Source organism: Geotrypetes seraphini, chromosome 3 (genome assembly GCF_902459505.1).
Source record: "Geotrypetes seraphini chromosome 3, aGeoSer1.1, whole genome shotgun sequence".
NCBI classification, from domain to species: Eukaryota; Metazoa; Chordata; class Amphibia; order Gymnophiona; family Dermophiidae; genus Geotrypetes; species Geotrypetes seraphini.
Genome location: NC_047086.1, coordinates 374,728,045 through 374,741,598, shown reverse-complemented (window position 1 = coordinate 374,741,598; position 13,554 = coordinate 374,728,045). Strand labels below are relative to the sequence as shown.

General features: G+C 42.4%; 1 protein-coding gene across 3 annotated transcripts in view; it reads right to left on the bottom strand.

Moving 5' to 3' along the window:
- PSME4 (proteasome activator subunit 4) overlaps positions 1-13,554 on the bottom strand; it is a 418,332-nt gene that overhangs the window by 175,248 nt on the left and 229,530 nt on the right. For all 3 annotated transcript variants that reach the window (XM_033936116.1, XM_033936117.1, XM_033936118.1), the window contains 2 exons: positions 2,246-2,308; positions 2,036-2,131 (listed from right to left, as the gene is read on the bottom strand). In XM_033936116.1, the coding sequence (XP_033792007.1) occupies positions 2,036-2,131; positions 2,246-2,308 (159 nt within the window). The remainder of the gene's footprint in view (positions 1-2,035; positions 2,132-2,245; positions 2,309-13,554) is intronic.

The window sequence follows — 13,554 nt, the reverse complement described above, 5'->3', positions numbered from 1 at the left end:
ACATTTGGTCTGCATTACTGGGTTCTGAAGGATAATCAGGTGTGTGGAGAGGTAGCACTTGGGTGGTGGTCATTTTAGCTACTTCTACTTGAACCATTTTGATCTTATTGAGAAAGAAGTCAGCAAGATCTTGGGCAGTAGGTTTGTTATGGTGTCCTGTTTCGGTGCTGCTATGAAATGCCATACCAGGTGAAATATTTTTTTGTTGTCTAGAGTTCTGGCTCCTATTTCCTTAGCATAATAGTTTTTCTTGGCCTCTGAGATGTTGTACTTATATTTGTTTATTGCTGTTCTCCATAGTGTTCTGTGGTCTGGTGATTTGTTCTTCTGCCATAATCTTTCTAGTCATCTGCACAGTTGTTTCTCAATTCTAAGAGTCTCAGTAAATCAGGGAGAGGTATGAGTTTGTTTTATTTTGCAAAAGTGTTGGATGGTAAGGATGTCTAGGGTGTTGGTAATAGAGTTGTTTCAGTTTGCTAGCATTGCATTTGTGCAGTCTGATGGGGAAGTCAGGGATTTGGTACTCTGTTCCAGAAGAGGACTGGGTTTGTTTTTCCTCATACCAAGTTTTCTGTTCTGGGGGTTTTGTTGTTCAGGTTTCTTGTTGTGAGATTTAGGTTGAAGTTGAGGATGTAGTGGTCTGACCATTTGATGTCGGAGGTAAGAGGGAGTAGATGTGAGTATGTCGAAAGTGTGACCTTTTTTATGTGTGAGACCTGAAGGCATGATTGTGATTTGGCTGTCTTCTAACAATGTTTTGAGAATATTGACATCTTTGTTGGTGGTTGATTCAAGAAGTAAATTGACATTTCCAAGTATAAGCAGTTTGGTGTGATGGTAGGCAAGGCTTGATATTATTTCTATCAATTTGTTAATTCTGCTTAATTGGGGGTTTGGGGGTCTGTATACCAGTAGGATTCCAATGTTGTTCAAAGTGGAGTTGGGCTTGTCCTCTAGCTTACATGTAATGTACTCCAGATCTGGATGGTTGGTGGAATCAATCTCAGTAATGGTGTATGTGTTTTTGTAGATTATGGCTAGGCCTCCTCCTCTCCTGTGTTTCCTAGGGACCTGGAGTATGTTGTATCCTGGCGGGCAGAGATGGGGAAGTTCTGGGCTATTTGGTTCTTTTAGCCATGTTTCTGTGATGAATGTCAGGGCTAGGTCATTTGTTGAGATTAACTCGTTTAGGAGGAATAGTTTGTTTACCACTGATCTCACATTAATGTACATGCAGGGGAACGGGTTGAGGATTTTGTCATTTTTTTTTAGTTTTTTGTGTGTTCAATAGACTTTAAATTGGTGTAGTCTCTGAAGGGGGGCTATTTTCTCTGTCTATTGTTGGTATTGCATTTGGTCAGGGAATGGAGCTTTGGCAAGATCCACAGCGTTTCTTGGGTGTATTTTGAGATCTGGGCCTTTGTTGAGTGAGGTGCCATGAGAAGATGGTACTGGTGGAGGGAGATGTGGTCTGAATTTCTTTGAAGTTGATGATGCATAGCATAGGTAGGATTTGGGTGAGCAGGAATTTCATCATGAATGTAAGATAAGGAAGAAGATTGAGATTTAGATTGCTGTTTTTTTGTCTGTTTTCAACTCAATGAGTTCAGAGGATGGAGTTTCTGGATGACTTGGGGCTGGAGAGACATCGGGCTTCTAATGGCACGATCTGAGTAGTCTAGTTGAGATAGGATTAGGGATTGCACTAAAATTCGGAAAGCCTCTGTTTCAAGTATTTTCTAATAGATCTTTGCTTTCTCATCACAAAGATAATGAACAAACTCCTAATTTGATACCATGACATGACAGCAGAAACAGAGATATGAATAGAAACCCTAGTCCAAATGTTTTTAGAAAAAAGTAACAAAGATATAATAAATAACTTATCTTTACAAGATAGAAATGGAACAAACATACAAGTGGTATATATAGGCTCTTTATATGATAGTCAGTGCCTACAATGTACCAAAATCACTAAAAAGCTTACATTTCAATGGTTTCTGTTTCACCTAGGAGAAAATATACAAAGACCTACCTGACCATATGAACTCGTAGACAAACGCAGTAGGTCTCTTATCAAGTCTTGATGAATCTTTTTATATTCACAGCCTTCAACAGTTAATGTCCTCAGCTACAAAAACCAAATACCCCATTTTATAACTAATAATCCTCTTCATTAAATATGATAAAAATCAACAGGTTTACACTCCTTAATGCAGGTTTCAAAAGGAATAGGAAAACATACCTCATGCTGCAGCATAACTCTGTCTATCAGCAGAGCTCGGATGTGCTGCTTCTTTCCTTGAAGCTAAGAAAAGAAAACATGCCTTAGAGAATCATGAAGTCATCTATTTCATATCATATTATACACACATACACTCAGCTAGTAGCATTTTTCTAACTTAGAGATAATGCCAATGAATGGAAAACTGTAACAGCACTATGGACTGTCACTTTAAACTAAATACCAATGTTTTCTACATAATGAATTTTTACAAAAGTGAAAAACATAAAAACATAAGAATAGTCATACTGGGTCAGACAATGGTCCATCTAGTCCAGTGTCCTGTTTCCACAGGGCCAATCTAAGTCAAAAGTACCTGGCAGAAACCCAAACATTAGCAACATTTCATATTCCAATCCCAGGGCAAATAGTGGCTTCCCTCATGTGTCCCAAAATTCTGCCAGACAGCAGACCCAGATCCTCTAGAGCACAGGTGTCAAACTCAAGGCCCATGAGTCAAATACAGCCCACCTGGCTGATTTATGTGGTGATGCGATGTTTTCATTGACACCTCCAGTGTTATTTTCTGGCTGGCTCCCTCCTCTTCACTGCTGCAGTGTGCACAAAGCCACGGGCGGCGCAGCTCCTATTTGCATCCTGCGCCTGAACCGGAAGCCTTCTCTCTGACATCGCGACAGAGGGAATGCTTCTGAATGAGGCACAGGACGTGCAAGGAGCCACTGCCCGTGGCTTTGAGGGAGCTGGCCAGAAGATAACAACAGGGACAGTAATGAAAATGCCACATCGCACTGCGGGATGCATAAAAGGGCCAGGCGGGAGCCAGCCAGAAAGTAAGACACCCACCGGAGGGAGGCACTTAGTTAAGGCACAGCATGGAGGGAGTAAAACAACAAAGGTAGGGGAAAAGATTTTATTTTCAATTTAGTGATTGAATTGTGTCAAATTTGAGAATTTACATCTGCTGTTTATATTTTGCACTGTTCAGGAAGAAATGCATTTGTTTCTGTTTCTCTGAGGTTGTTCTGCATGCAGAGTCTTTAATGTTAGGGTATCGTTTGTATATATTAGTACTTTTAGTTTTTGGTCATGTATTTACATAGGGGTTATCTGTGTTCTGGTAGGAATGAATGTTGAGAAGCATACAGTGGGCTTTGTGTATTTTAATTTTGTGGTTAACCATCATGTGTTGTTAATAAGATTATATTGTGTGTGTGTGTGTGTGTATATGAATGGAAAAAATGGTGTTACAATTAGTACTTTTATGGGGGCGGAGCAGAGATTGGGCAGGGTCTGGCTCGCGACTTAGCATGTGTTTTGGATTTCAGCCCCCTTTTTTTAATATTCTTTATTCATTTTAAAACTTACAACAAGTGTACAAAAGAACAACATGAAAGACATTCATACAACACTTGAAATTCTTTCAATAATATCATAAATATATAAATAAATTAATTTCCCTCCCCCTATCCACCATTTTGTTACCATTAAACATTCCATATATTTATTATAAACTCATTATTAAATCAAATTTTTCCCCATCCTCCCCCCTCCTATATGAAAGAAATACCATCAGAGGAAAACAATGCCTATTCATTACAATATTTAACCAATGGCCCCCAGATCTTTATAAAATTATTATAACTACCTTTCTGTAAAGCAATTAATCTTTCCATCTTATAAATATGACATAAGGAATTCCACCAAAATGTATAATTAAGATTAGTATAATTTTTCCAATTATTAGTAATATGCTGAATAGCGACTCCGGTCATTATCATTAAAAGTTTGTTGTTATGTGCTCATATTTGACTTTTTTTCCTCATAGTCATACCAAACAGAACAGTATCGTACGATAGTGCCATATGGTTATCTAATAAATTTATTTGAGACCAAATTGAATTCCAAAAGTTCTTAATGGAAGGACAATGAAAAATTAGATGGTCAAATGTCCCCGCTTCTAGATTACAGTGCCAGCATCTATTAGATTTAGAGCTAGCCAACTTCTGCAAACGAACTGGGGTCCAAAAAGCTCTATGTAATAAAAAGAACCAAGTTTGTCTCATAGATGCCGACACTGTACATCTCATTCTCCAAGACCAAATGCGTTGCCATTGAGAAGCAGAAATTTGATGCTTAATCTCAATGCTCCAAATGTCTCTAAGACCAGTTTTCGGTTTTTTGTTAAGAAATCCAGATAATAATTTGTACCACTGCGCGGCTTGGTGTCCCAGGAAATCTGCCTGGAAGCATAGGAACTCCAAACTATATTGATTTTTAAGAGTTTTCCATTCAGGGAACCCCACCTGAATAGCCTGCTTCAACTGCAACCATTTAAAACTTTGTGCTTTATTAAGACCAAATCTGCATTGCAATTGTGAAAAATCAAGCAGTTTACCTTCTGAAATAACATCATTTAAAGTTCTTATACCAGGAATAATCCAGTGCTTCCATAAGATTTGATATCCGCCAATTTGAATCTTGGAGTTTATCCATAGATTTGTTGATTTATTTATTAGAATAGGTGTTAAATTACTAATGCATCTCAAAGTTTTCCATGTATCAATCAAAATTCTGTTCTGTTTATATCTCCTAGGCATTTTGATACTAACAACATGAGCTAAATTTAAAGGAAACAGGAGACGCCACTCCAAGTACAACCGGTCTGGAGCATTGTCAAAGAGTTCTGGGAGGATCCAATCCATGCCCTGGCGTAAAATATAGGCTTGATGATACCTATAAAAATTTAGAAATTTTACCCCTCCCTCCTCAATTGACTTTTGCAGAGATACTAAAGCTATTCTAGGTCTTTTACCCAGCCAAACAAATTTTGTAAGAATACCATTAAGTTTTTTATAAAAGGACCCCTGAAAAAAAATTGGTATCATACTCATTTGATAACAAACTACAGGCAAAATCATCATTTTAATAGTTTGAATTCTCCCCCACCAAGAAAGATGTAAAGGATTCCATTGCTCACACATTTCTGTTACTTTTTTAATAAAAGTTTTTCATTCTCTTTCAAAGTGTCTTCCAGAGTATTTTTTATTATGATACCTAAATATTTTAATCCTCTTTCCATGTAAACGAGAAAGAATCAAATAAACCTCTATTACAATGCACATTAAGAGGAAGAATTTCTGACTTACTCCAATTTATTTTATAATCTGAAAACTTTCCAAATGTATCAATCAATTCTAATAAGCATGGAATGGTAGTTTCTGGATTTCTCAAATAAAGCAGAATATCATCTGCATATGCCAAAACTTTGTATTCTCTATCAGAAAAGAAAATATCCTGTATCCCCTTTGCTTGTTGAATGGCTAATAACAAGGGTTCTAATACAATATCAAAAAGCAAAGGAGACAGAGGATAAGGGCCGCATCTTCCTCTGATGCATCCTGATTCTGCGGTGAGCTACCGCTCTGGCTTGAGGAGGCTGAGCTCTGATATCGGGGTAACAAGAAAGTTGGACTTGGGAGAGTCTTTGGACGTCGTGTACCTGGACTTCAGTAAAGCTTTTGACAGTGTCCCACACCGCAGGCTGCTAAGCAAGATGGAATCAATGGGGTTAGGAGAGACACTAACTGCATGGGTCAATGATTGGCTGAGTGGCAGACTTCAGAGGGTGGTGGTTAATGGTACCCTCTCTAAAACATCAGAGGTGACCAGTGGAGTGCCGCAGGGCTCGGTCCTGGGTCCACTCCTTTTCAACATATTCATAGGGGATCTGACTCAAGGGCTTCAAGGTAAAATAACACTATTCGCCGATGACGCCAAACTATGTAATATAGTAAGTGAATGCAGTTTACAGAATTATATGGCGCAGGACCTGCTTACATTGGAAAGTTGGTTCTCAACCTGGCAGCTAGGCTTCAATGCTAAGAAATGTAAGGTCATGCACCTCGGAAGCGGAAATCCATGCAGGACGTACTTCTTGAACGGAGAAACTTTAACTAGGACTTCAGCAGAACGAGATTTAGGAGTAATCATCAGTGCAGACATGAAAACTGCCAATCAAGTGGAGAAGGCTTCATCTAAGGCAAGGCAGATATTGGGTTGTATCAATAGAAGTTTCGTCAGCCTAAAGCCTGAAGTTATAATGCTGTTGTACAGGGCCATGGTGAGACCTCATCTGGAGTACTGTGTGCAATTCTGGAGGCCACATTACAGTAAAGATGTGCGCAGAATTGAATCGGTTCAGCGGACGGCCACCAGGATGATCTCGGGGCTCAAGGGTCTCTCGTACGAAGAGAGACTGAACAAATTGCAGCTCTACACTCTCGAGGAACGTAGGGAGAGGGGAGACATGACCGAAACATTTAAGTACCTCAAGGGACGTGTCGAAGTGGAAGATGATATTTTCTTTCTCAAGGGACCCTCGGCCACAAGAGGACACCCGCTCAAACTCCGGGGCGGAAAATTTCATGGCGACACCAGAAAGTATTTCTTCACAGAGAGAGTGGTTGATCATTGGAACAAGCTTCCAGTGCAGGTGATCGAGGCAGACAGCGTTCCAGACTTTAAGAATAAATGGGATACCCATGTGGGATCCCTACGAGGGTCAAGATAAGGAAATTGGGTCATTAAGGCATAGACAGGGGGTGGGTAAGCAGAGTGGGCAGACTTGATGGGCTGTAGCCCTTTTCTGCCGTCATCTTCTATGTTTCTATGTTTAGAGTCTCTCTAGGACTTGATTGTAAATTTGGGTAGATCTATAAGCCCTCAAATTCAGATTCTAGAGGCTAGATTAACCCCCTGTTTTACTAAAGTGCGCTATGCATTTTAGATTGCGCTAAATATACATGCGCACTAACCGCTAACACATCCATAGACTAACATGCATGCGTTGGCGTTTAGCGCAGGGTTAGCACTTGCTAAAATGCTTAGCGCACTTTTGTAAAAGGAGCCCTAAGTGAACAAAAGGAGGAAATAAGGGAATTAAAGCAAGAAATGAGTTCTTCTAAACTTCATTTTGAAAAGATTGAAAGAGTTTGACAGAAATTCGGCAAGTCCAAGAAGCTTCCAAGATAACATATCTTTAAGGAGGAAAGCAGAAACACTAGAGAATAATTTTTGTAGTAATAATTTGTGGTTTATAAATTTCCCACAAGTGTACATAGTAACACCTAGGGAAATGTTAAAGAGATACTTCTTAGAAGTCTTGATGGTACCTGAAGAGTCAGTTCCCCTTTTGTACAAGTTTATTACTTACCAATTAAAGTACAAGATCAACAGGTTGCAGAACAAGGCCAAGATTAGATCACTTATTTTGGAGGCCTCTGACAAAGAAATTGTCCAACTTTATTGGCATGTGTGGCACTTCTGCCAAACAAAATATGGATCTTGAAATTATTCTTTAAAAACAGACACAAAGAATTTTTAGGGCTTCAAATTCAAATATCTCTTGATGTGGCCCACAAGACACAGAAGCACATATGTCAATTTTTACTTCTGAAATCTGGAATCACTTTGATTGGAGGAACATTTTTCCTAAGATATCCATGTAAATGTATAGTTAAATATCTTTCTGTAAAATATGTGTTCTTTGAATCTTCACAGCTGACAGCTTTCCTATCTATGAAACGCCTTGAGAGAGAAAGCATATAGCGCTCATGTTAATAGAATATGTCTCTCCTGAAGGTTTAAGTCGATCTGCTTTTTCCCTTCTTTTTTGTATCTAGAATATTCTAGAAGTTCTTTAAACCACTTGTAATATTCTTGGATCCTAATATTGTGAACTTAAGAAAGATAAGTCAATATTTTTTTTATGCTGGGAGCAACAGTAAGGGAAAGAAGAGTCTTCCAGTTCTTAAGGAGCACATCCTGAAAGAGAGAACAGATGGAACTAAAGAAGTCTATCGTAATTGAAGGGATCAAGGATCCATGCTGTGGACTCCGTATCTGACCATTATAGAGCTTTCCTGAGGCATCTAATATATTTAAGGAAAAAAAGAGGAGGAGAAGAATACAATGGGATATCATAGGATCCTGGAGCAGATAATGTAGATTCATACTCAGTGCTTTCAGAGATGTACCTGAAGTCAGGTCAGGTCAGAATGCATAAGAAGAATTCCAGATGTTTCAGAATTGAGAGCGTCAAGAAGTATTCTTTCAAGGTTTTAATGGGGAGCTTCAATGTCTACTGGAAGAGCGTCAATAGCGGCATGTCGGTGTAGATCTGGAATTGATACCATGAGGCCTCAAAGTGCTATACTTAGGCTAAGCTGGTACCAAGGGAGGCGATATAAAGCACAGATACTTGCCGTAACAGGGGCAGCAGGCAGATATTCTCACACATGGGTGACGTCGCCAACAGAACCCCGGTATGGACACTTGAAAAGTGGATCACAGCTTCAAGAGTTGAGAAAGTTCGCGATCAGCCCGCACCGCTTATACGCGAGTGCCTTGTTGCCCGACGCAGACGCAAGGTCCCTCAGTTAAGATAAGCCAACTAAGAAGCCAACCAGGGAAGGTGGGTTGTGAGAATATCTGCCTGCTGTCCCTGGATAACATCTGTTACGGTAAGTAACTATGCTTTATCCCAAGACAAGCAGGCAGCATATTCTCACACATGGATGACCTCCCAGCTAACTAGAAAGGGATGGTGGGAATGTTGGCCTTTAGGAAAATAAATTTAGGAAAACAGATTGGCTGAAGTGCCCATCCCTTCTGGAAAAAATTTCCAGACAGTAATGTGAAGTGAAGGTATGAACTGAGGACCAGGTGGCAGCTTTACAGATTTCCTCAATAGGAAATCTAACATAAGCTAAAGAAGCTGCCATAGCTCGGACCTTGTGAGCTGTGACACGACTCTCCAGTCTGAGCATAACAGAACGAGATACAGGCCACTAACCAGTTGGAAATCATTCTCTTGGAAACAGGATGCCCCAATTTATTAGGATCAAATGAGATGAACAGTTGGGGAGATATTCTAGGAGGCTTTGTCCTGTCAATATAGTAGGCCAAAGCACGTTTACAATCCAGAGTGTGAAGTGCCGTTTCTCCTGCATGAGAATGAGGCCAAGGGAAAAAAACTGGAAGCACAATCGACTGATTGAGATTGGACTCCATGACCACTTTCGGTAGAAACTTTGGATGTATGTGTAAAACCACTTTATCATGGTGAAAAACTGTGAAGGGTGGATCTGCCACCAACGCTTGTATCTCACTGACCTTTCTGGCAGAAATGAGCAAGATAAGAAAAACAACTTTCCAGGTAAGAAACTTGAGATGAGTTGTGGCCATTGGTTCAAATGGTGGCTTCATCAAGCTGGAAAGAACCACATTAAGGCCCCAGTCTACAGGAGGAGGTTTGAGAGGTGGCTTAACATTAAAAAGTCCTTTCATGAATCTGGAGACCAAAGGATGAGCAGTAAGAGATGAGCAGTAAGAGGTTTTCCCTCGACTGGGATGTGGAAAGCTGTAATAGCATTGAGATGGACTCTATAACAGATGTTGATTTGAGTCCAGAGTTCGAAAGGTGAAATAAATAATCTACAAGATTAACTGACAAGAAAGTAGGATCATGATGATGCAGAAGACACCAGGAAGAAAACCGAGTCGACTTTTGTTGAAAACACTGTTGAGTGGCTGGTTTCCTGGAAGCATCGACAATACTGCAGACAGGCTGACAAAGATGTAATCCAGCTGAGTTCAGCCCGAGAGATACCAAGCTGTCAGGTGTAAGGATTGCAGGTTGGGATGAAGAAGAGTTCCTTGATTCTGTGTAAACAGAGAAGGAAAGATTGGAAGAGAAATGGGCTCCCTGGTGCTGAGTTGAAGTAGAAGGGAGAACCAATGCTGTCTGCGTCACAGAGGAGCTTTGAGTATCATGGTGGCTGACTCATGCTTGAGTTTGAAAAGAGTTTTCAAGATGAGAGGAGTGGGAGGAAGAAAATACAGAAACATTTGCATCCAATCCAGGAGAAAAGCATCTGCTTCCAGACGGTGAGGTGAGTAAAGTCTGGAGCAGAACTGGGGTAATTTGTGGTTGTGGGGAGCTACAAACAAGTCCACTTGAGGAGTGCCTCATTGTGCAAAGATGAACTGGAGAGCTGTTGAGCTGAGAGTCCATTCGTGAGGCTGAAGAATTCTGCTTGCCTTGTATGTAGACTGCCCTCAGGAAAAGATTGTGGGCCCTCGCCCAAAACCAGATCTACTGAGCCTCTTGACAAAGCGGAAGAGAGCCCGTGCCTCCTTGCTTGTTAATGTAGTACATTGCTACTTAATTGACCGTGCGAAGGAGGGGGACTTGATCGCTCAGAAGATGTTGGAAAGCTTTCAGTGCATAATATATCGCGCTGAGTTCTAACAAATTGATGTGAAATTTGCGCTTTTTGGTAGTCAATGGCCCTGTGTTTGAAGACTGTTCATGTGCCCTCCCCAGGCATATGGGGAAGCATCCATCGTGAGCACCTGTTGATGAGGAGGTAGATGGAAAAGGAGACCTCTGGATAGATTGGAGGAGGTCATTAAGCAGTGGAGCGACTGCTGAAGAGATGAGGTTACAGAGATATGCTGAGAGCGCCGATCTGTCTCCTAGGCCACATGCCAGACTGCACCTACACACTCCCCAGTAGGCCCTCGCTTCTCAGTGGAGACCACTGAGAAGCGAGGGCCCACTGGAGAGTGCGTAGGTGCAGTCTGGCAAGTGGTGTCACATGAACTGTGGAGGCCATGTGGCCTAGGAGAGCCATCATGCGTCTACCATAGATCGCCTGGAGATGAAATATCTGCTGACATAGATGGAGCAGAGTGGTTAGGCGATCTGGAGGGAGAAACGCCCTCATGAGAGTAGTATCGAGAATGTCTCTGATGAACTGGAGATGTTGAATCGGTTGCAGGGACAATTTGGGGAAACTGATCTCAAAGCCCAAGGCTTGAAGGAAAGAGATGGTCTGAGTTGTCGCCAGTTCCACTTCTTGAGATGATGAAGCCTTGATCAGCCAATTGTCCAGGTAAGGGAAAACCTGAAAACTGTAGGAATGAAGAGCTGCCGCTACCACAATCAGGCACTTCATGAAGACCCTGGGAGAAGATGCCAGGCCAAACAGAAGCACTTTGTATTGGTAATGGCGCTGATTCACTTGAAAGCGGAGGTATTTTCTGGAAGCCGGATGAATTGATATATGACTATAGGTTTCCTTGAGATCCAGAGAGCATAGCCATTCGTTCTGCGTTAAGAGGGGATAAAGAAGGGCGAGAGATAGCATTCAAAATTTCTCCTTGATGAGAGCTCTGAGATCCAGAATGGGTTGCAGTCCTCTCGTCTTCTTTGGTACTAAGAAATAGCGGGAGTAGAATCCCTGATGGTGTTGAGAGAGAGGAACCTTCTCGATGGCATTGAGAAGAAAAGAGGACTGTGCAGGGTTCGAAGCAGACTCTCTTGTTGGATGATCTGGAGGAAGGGTGTTGAAGTGAAGAATTTAACCCTGACGAATGATTTTTTTTAAAAAATCATGTTTATTGAGGTCAGCCACCCAGAGATCGGAGGTTATGAGCTCCCAACTGATGTAAAATTGAAATTGCCCCCCTATGGGCTGCGGCGGAGGATGGAGAATGGGAACTGTGGCTATACTCGTGAGAAACAAGTCAAAAAGGCTGCTGAGGTTTTTGTTGAGCAGCCGGCTGCTTAGGTGGTTGACATTGAGGTTGCTTCTGCCTTCTAGGTGGTGGAGGAGCAGGAGCAGGACTTTTGGCAGTAAACTCATAAAGGAACCATCTATATGGGGCAGCAGCATCAGCCTCCCAGCTGAGCCAATACGCTACCCACTTCCACTGTGCACCAGGACTATTCATAATCCCAGGACAAAACCCCCACCCCCTCTGCAACACCCCCCCCCACTCTGAATTCCCCTCTTGTCCCCAGGTACACCCCCCCAGCTCCCCAGAGCATCTTACCTCCTACCAAACTCTCCTCCCATCCACCACCTATCCCCCAACTAACCCACACATCCATATCTCCCAGAATCCCATTAGCCCCAGATGGAAAGATAGAAGAAACCCCACACACAGTCACTCACGCTTCACTCCCCACCCCCTTTTCCCTACCAACCCCCCTGTTAAAGAAACAATACCATAAACCAGTCCATAACCTGTGTGCAGTAAGCAAGTAAACAGACCAAAAATAGGAAGACACCGGTACATGTCAGAGGAAAAAAAAAAAAGAAAGTCCTAGTATCATGGTCCTATAAACAATGTCACCAGGTTTAATTCAACTTAAGGCCAACAGAGCCAAGCATAAAACAAAAAGGGGGCTGCAGTCCAAAACATCAGATCTTCAGTTCAAATGAGGGCCATCCCCAATTAGGCACAGCTCACCAGTCTTGCGGGCAATGGCTACCATCAGGTCGCCCAGAACAAAAACCTTTAGAGAATCCATAAAGTCAAGGAGAGGGCCCACAGCTGGGGATAGCCCCGTAGAAAGTGAGACAGTCACCCATCCACCTTACAGATATAAAAGGTCTCCGCCATCAATCCAGAAGGAACAAGCAGTGCCATAGTTCGGGAAACCCACTTACTGTACTTCAGCTCCTCCACTTTAGATAGAGTAAGGGTTCTGTTCCCATAGGTTAAATGAACCTTGGCTGGATAGAGAAAAGCAAATTTTATACCTCGGGTGGCCAGCTGCGATCAGTAGGGCGTTAAAGCTTTCCGCTGTTCCGCTACCTTGGTGGAAAAATCCTGAAAAATCAGGATCTTGGCCCCCTCATACTCCAGAGCTCGAGATTTTTTAAAGAGGTTGAGAAGGCGAGCCTTGATCGCATAGTTGTGGAATCGGGCCAGCACCAATCTCGGCCGCCCATCACTGGCACCCTCTCTCCGTGGCCCCATGCGGTGCACACACTCCACCACTACAGGCCCTACATGTTCGGGTAGGTCCAGCTCCTTCGGCAGCCACCTCTCCACCAGTCGAGGCAATTCCGAATCTTTAACAGCCTCCGGTATCCCGATGATGCGTAAATTATTTCTGCGGGCCCTGTTTTCCTGGTCCTCGACCTTCTCCATAAGCTGACACACTCGAGTTTCCAGGGATTCCAGCCGACTATCCGCAGCCACCGTGCGATCTTTCTGGGCTGATAAACGCTCCTCAACATGCTGAATTTGCGCAGCATGCCCCGCCAAGGCATCTTTAAGCTCATCCATGGAGGCATGTAACTTCGCTAGCTTGTCATCCAAAAGTTGCGATAAGTGCCGTATGGAATACTTGGAGCACTTCATCAGATGAACGATTTGCGGGTGGCTCTGTTTGCGTTCCTGCCATCTTGTTAGTAGGCGTTCGGAGAGGTTTCGGCGGCATGCCACGTGGC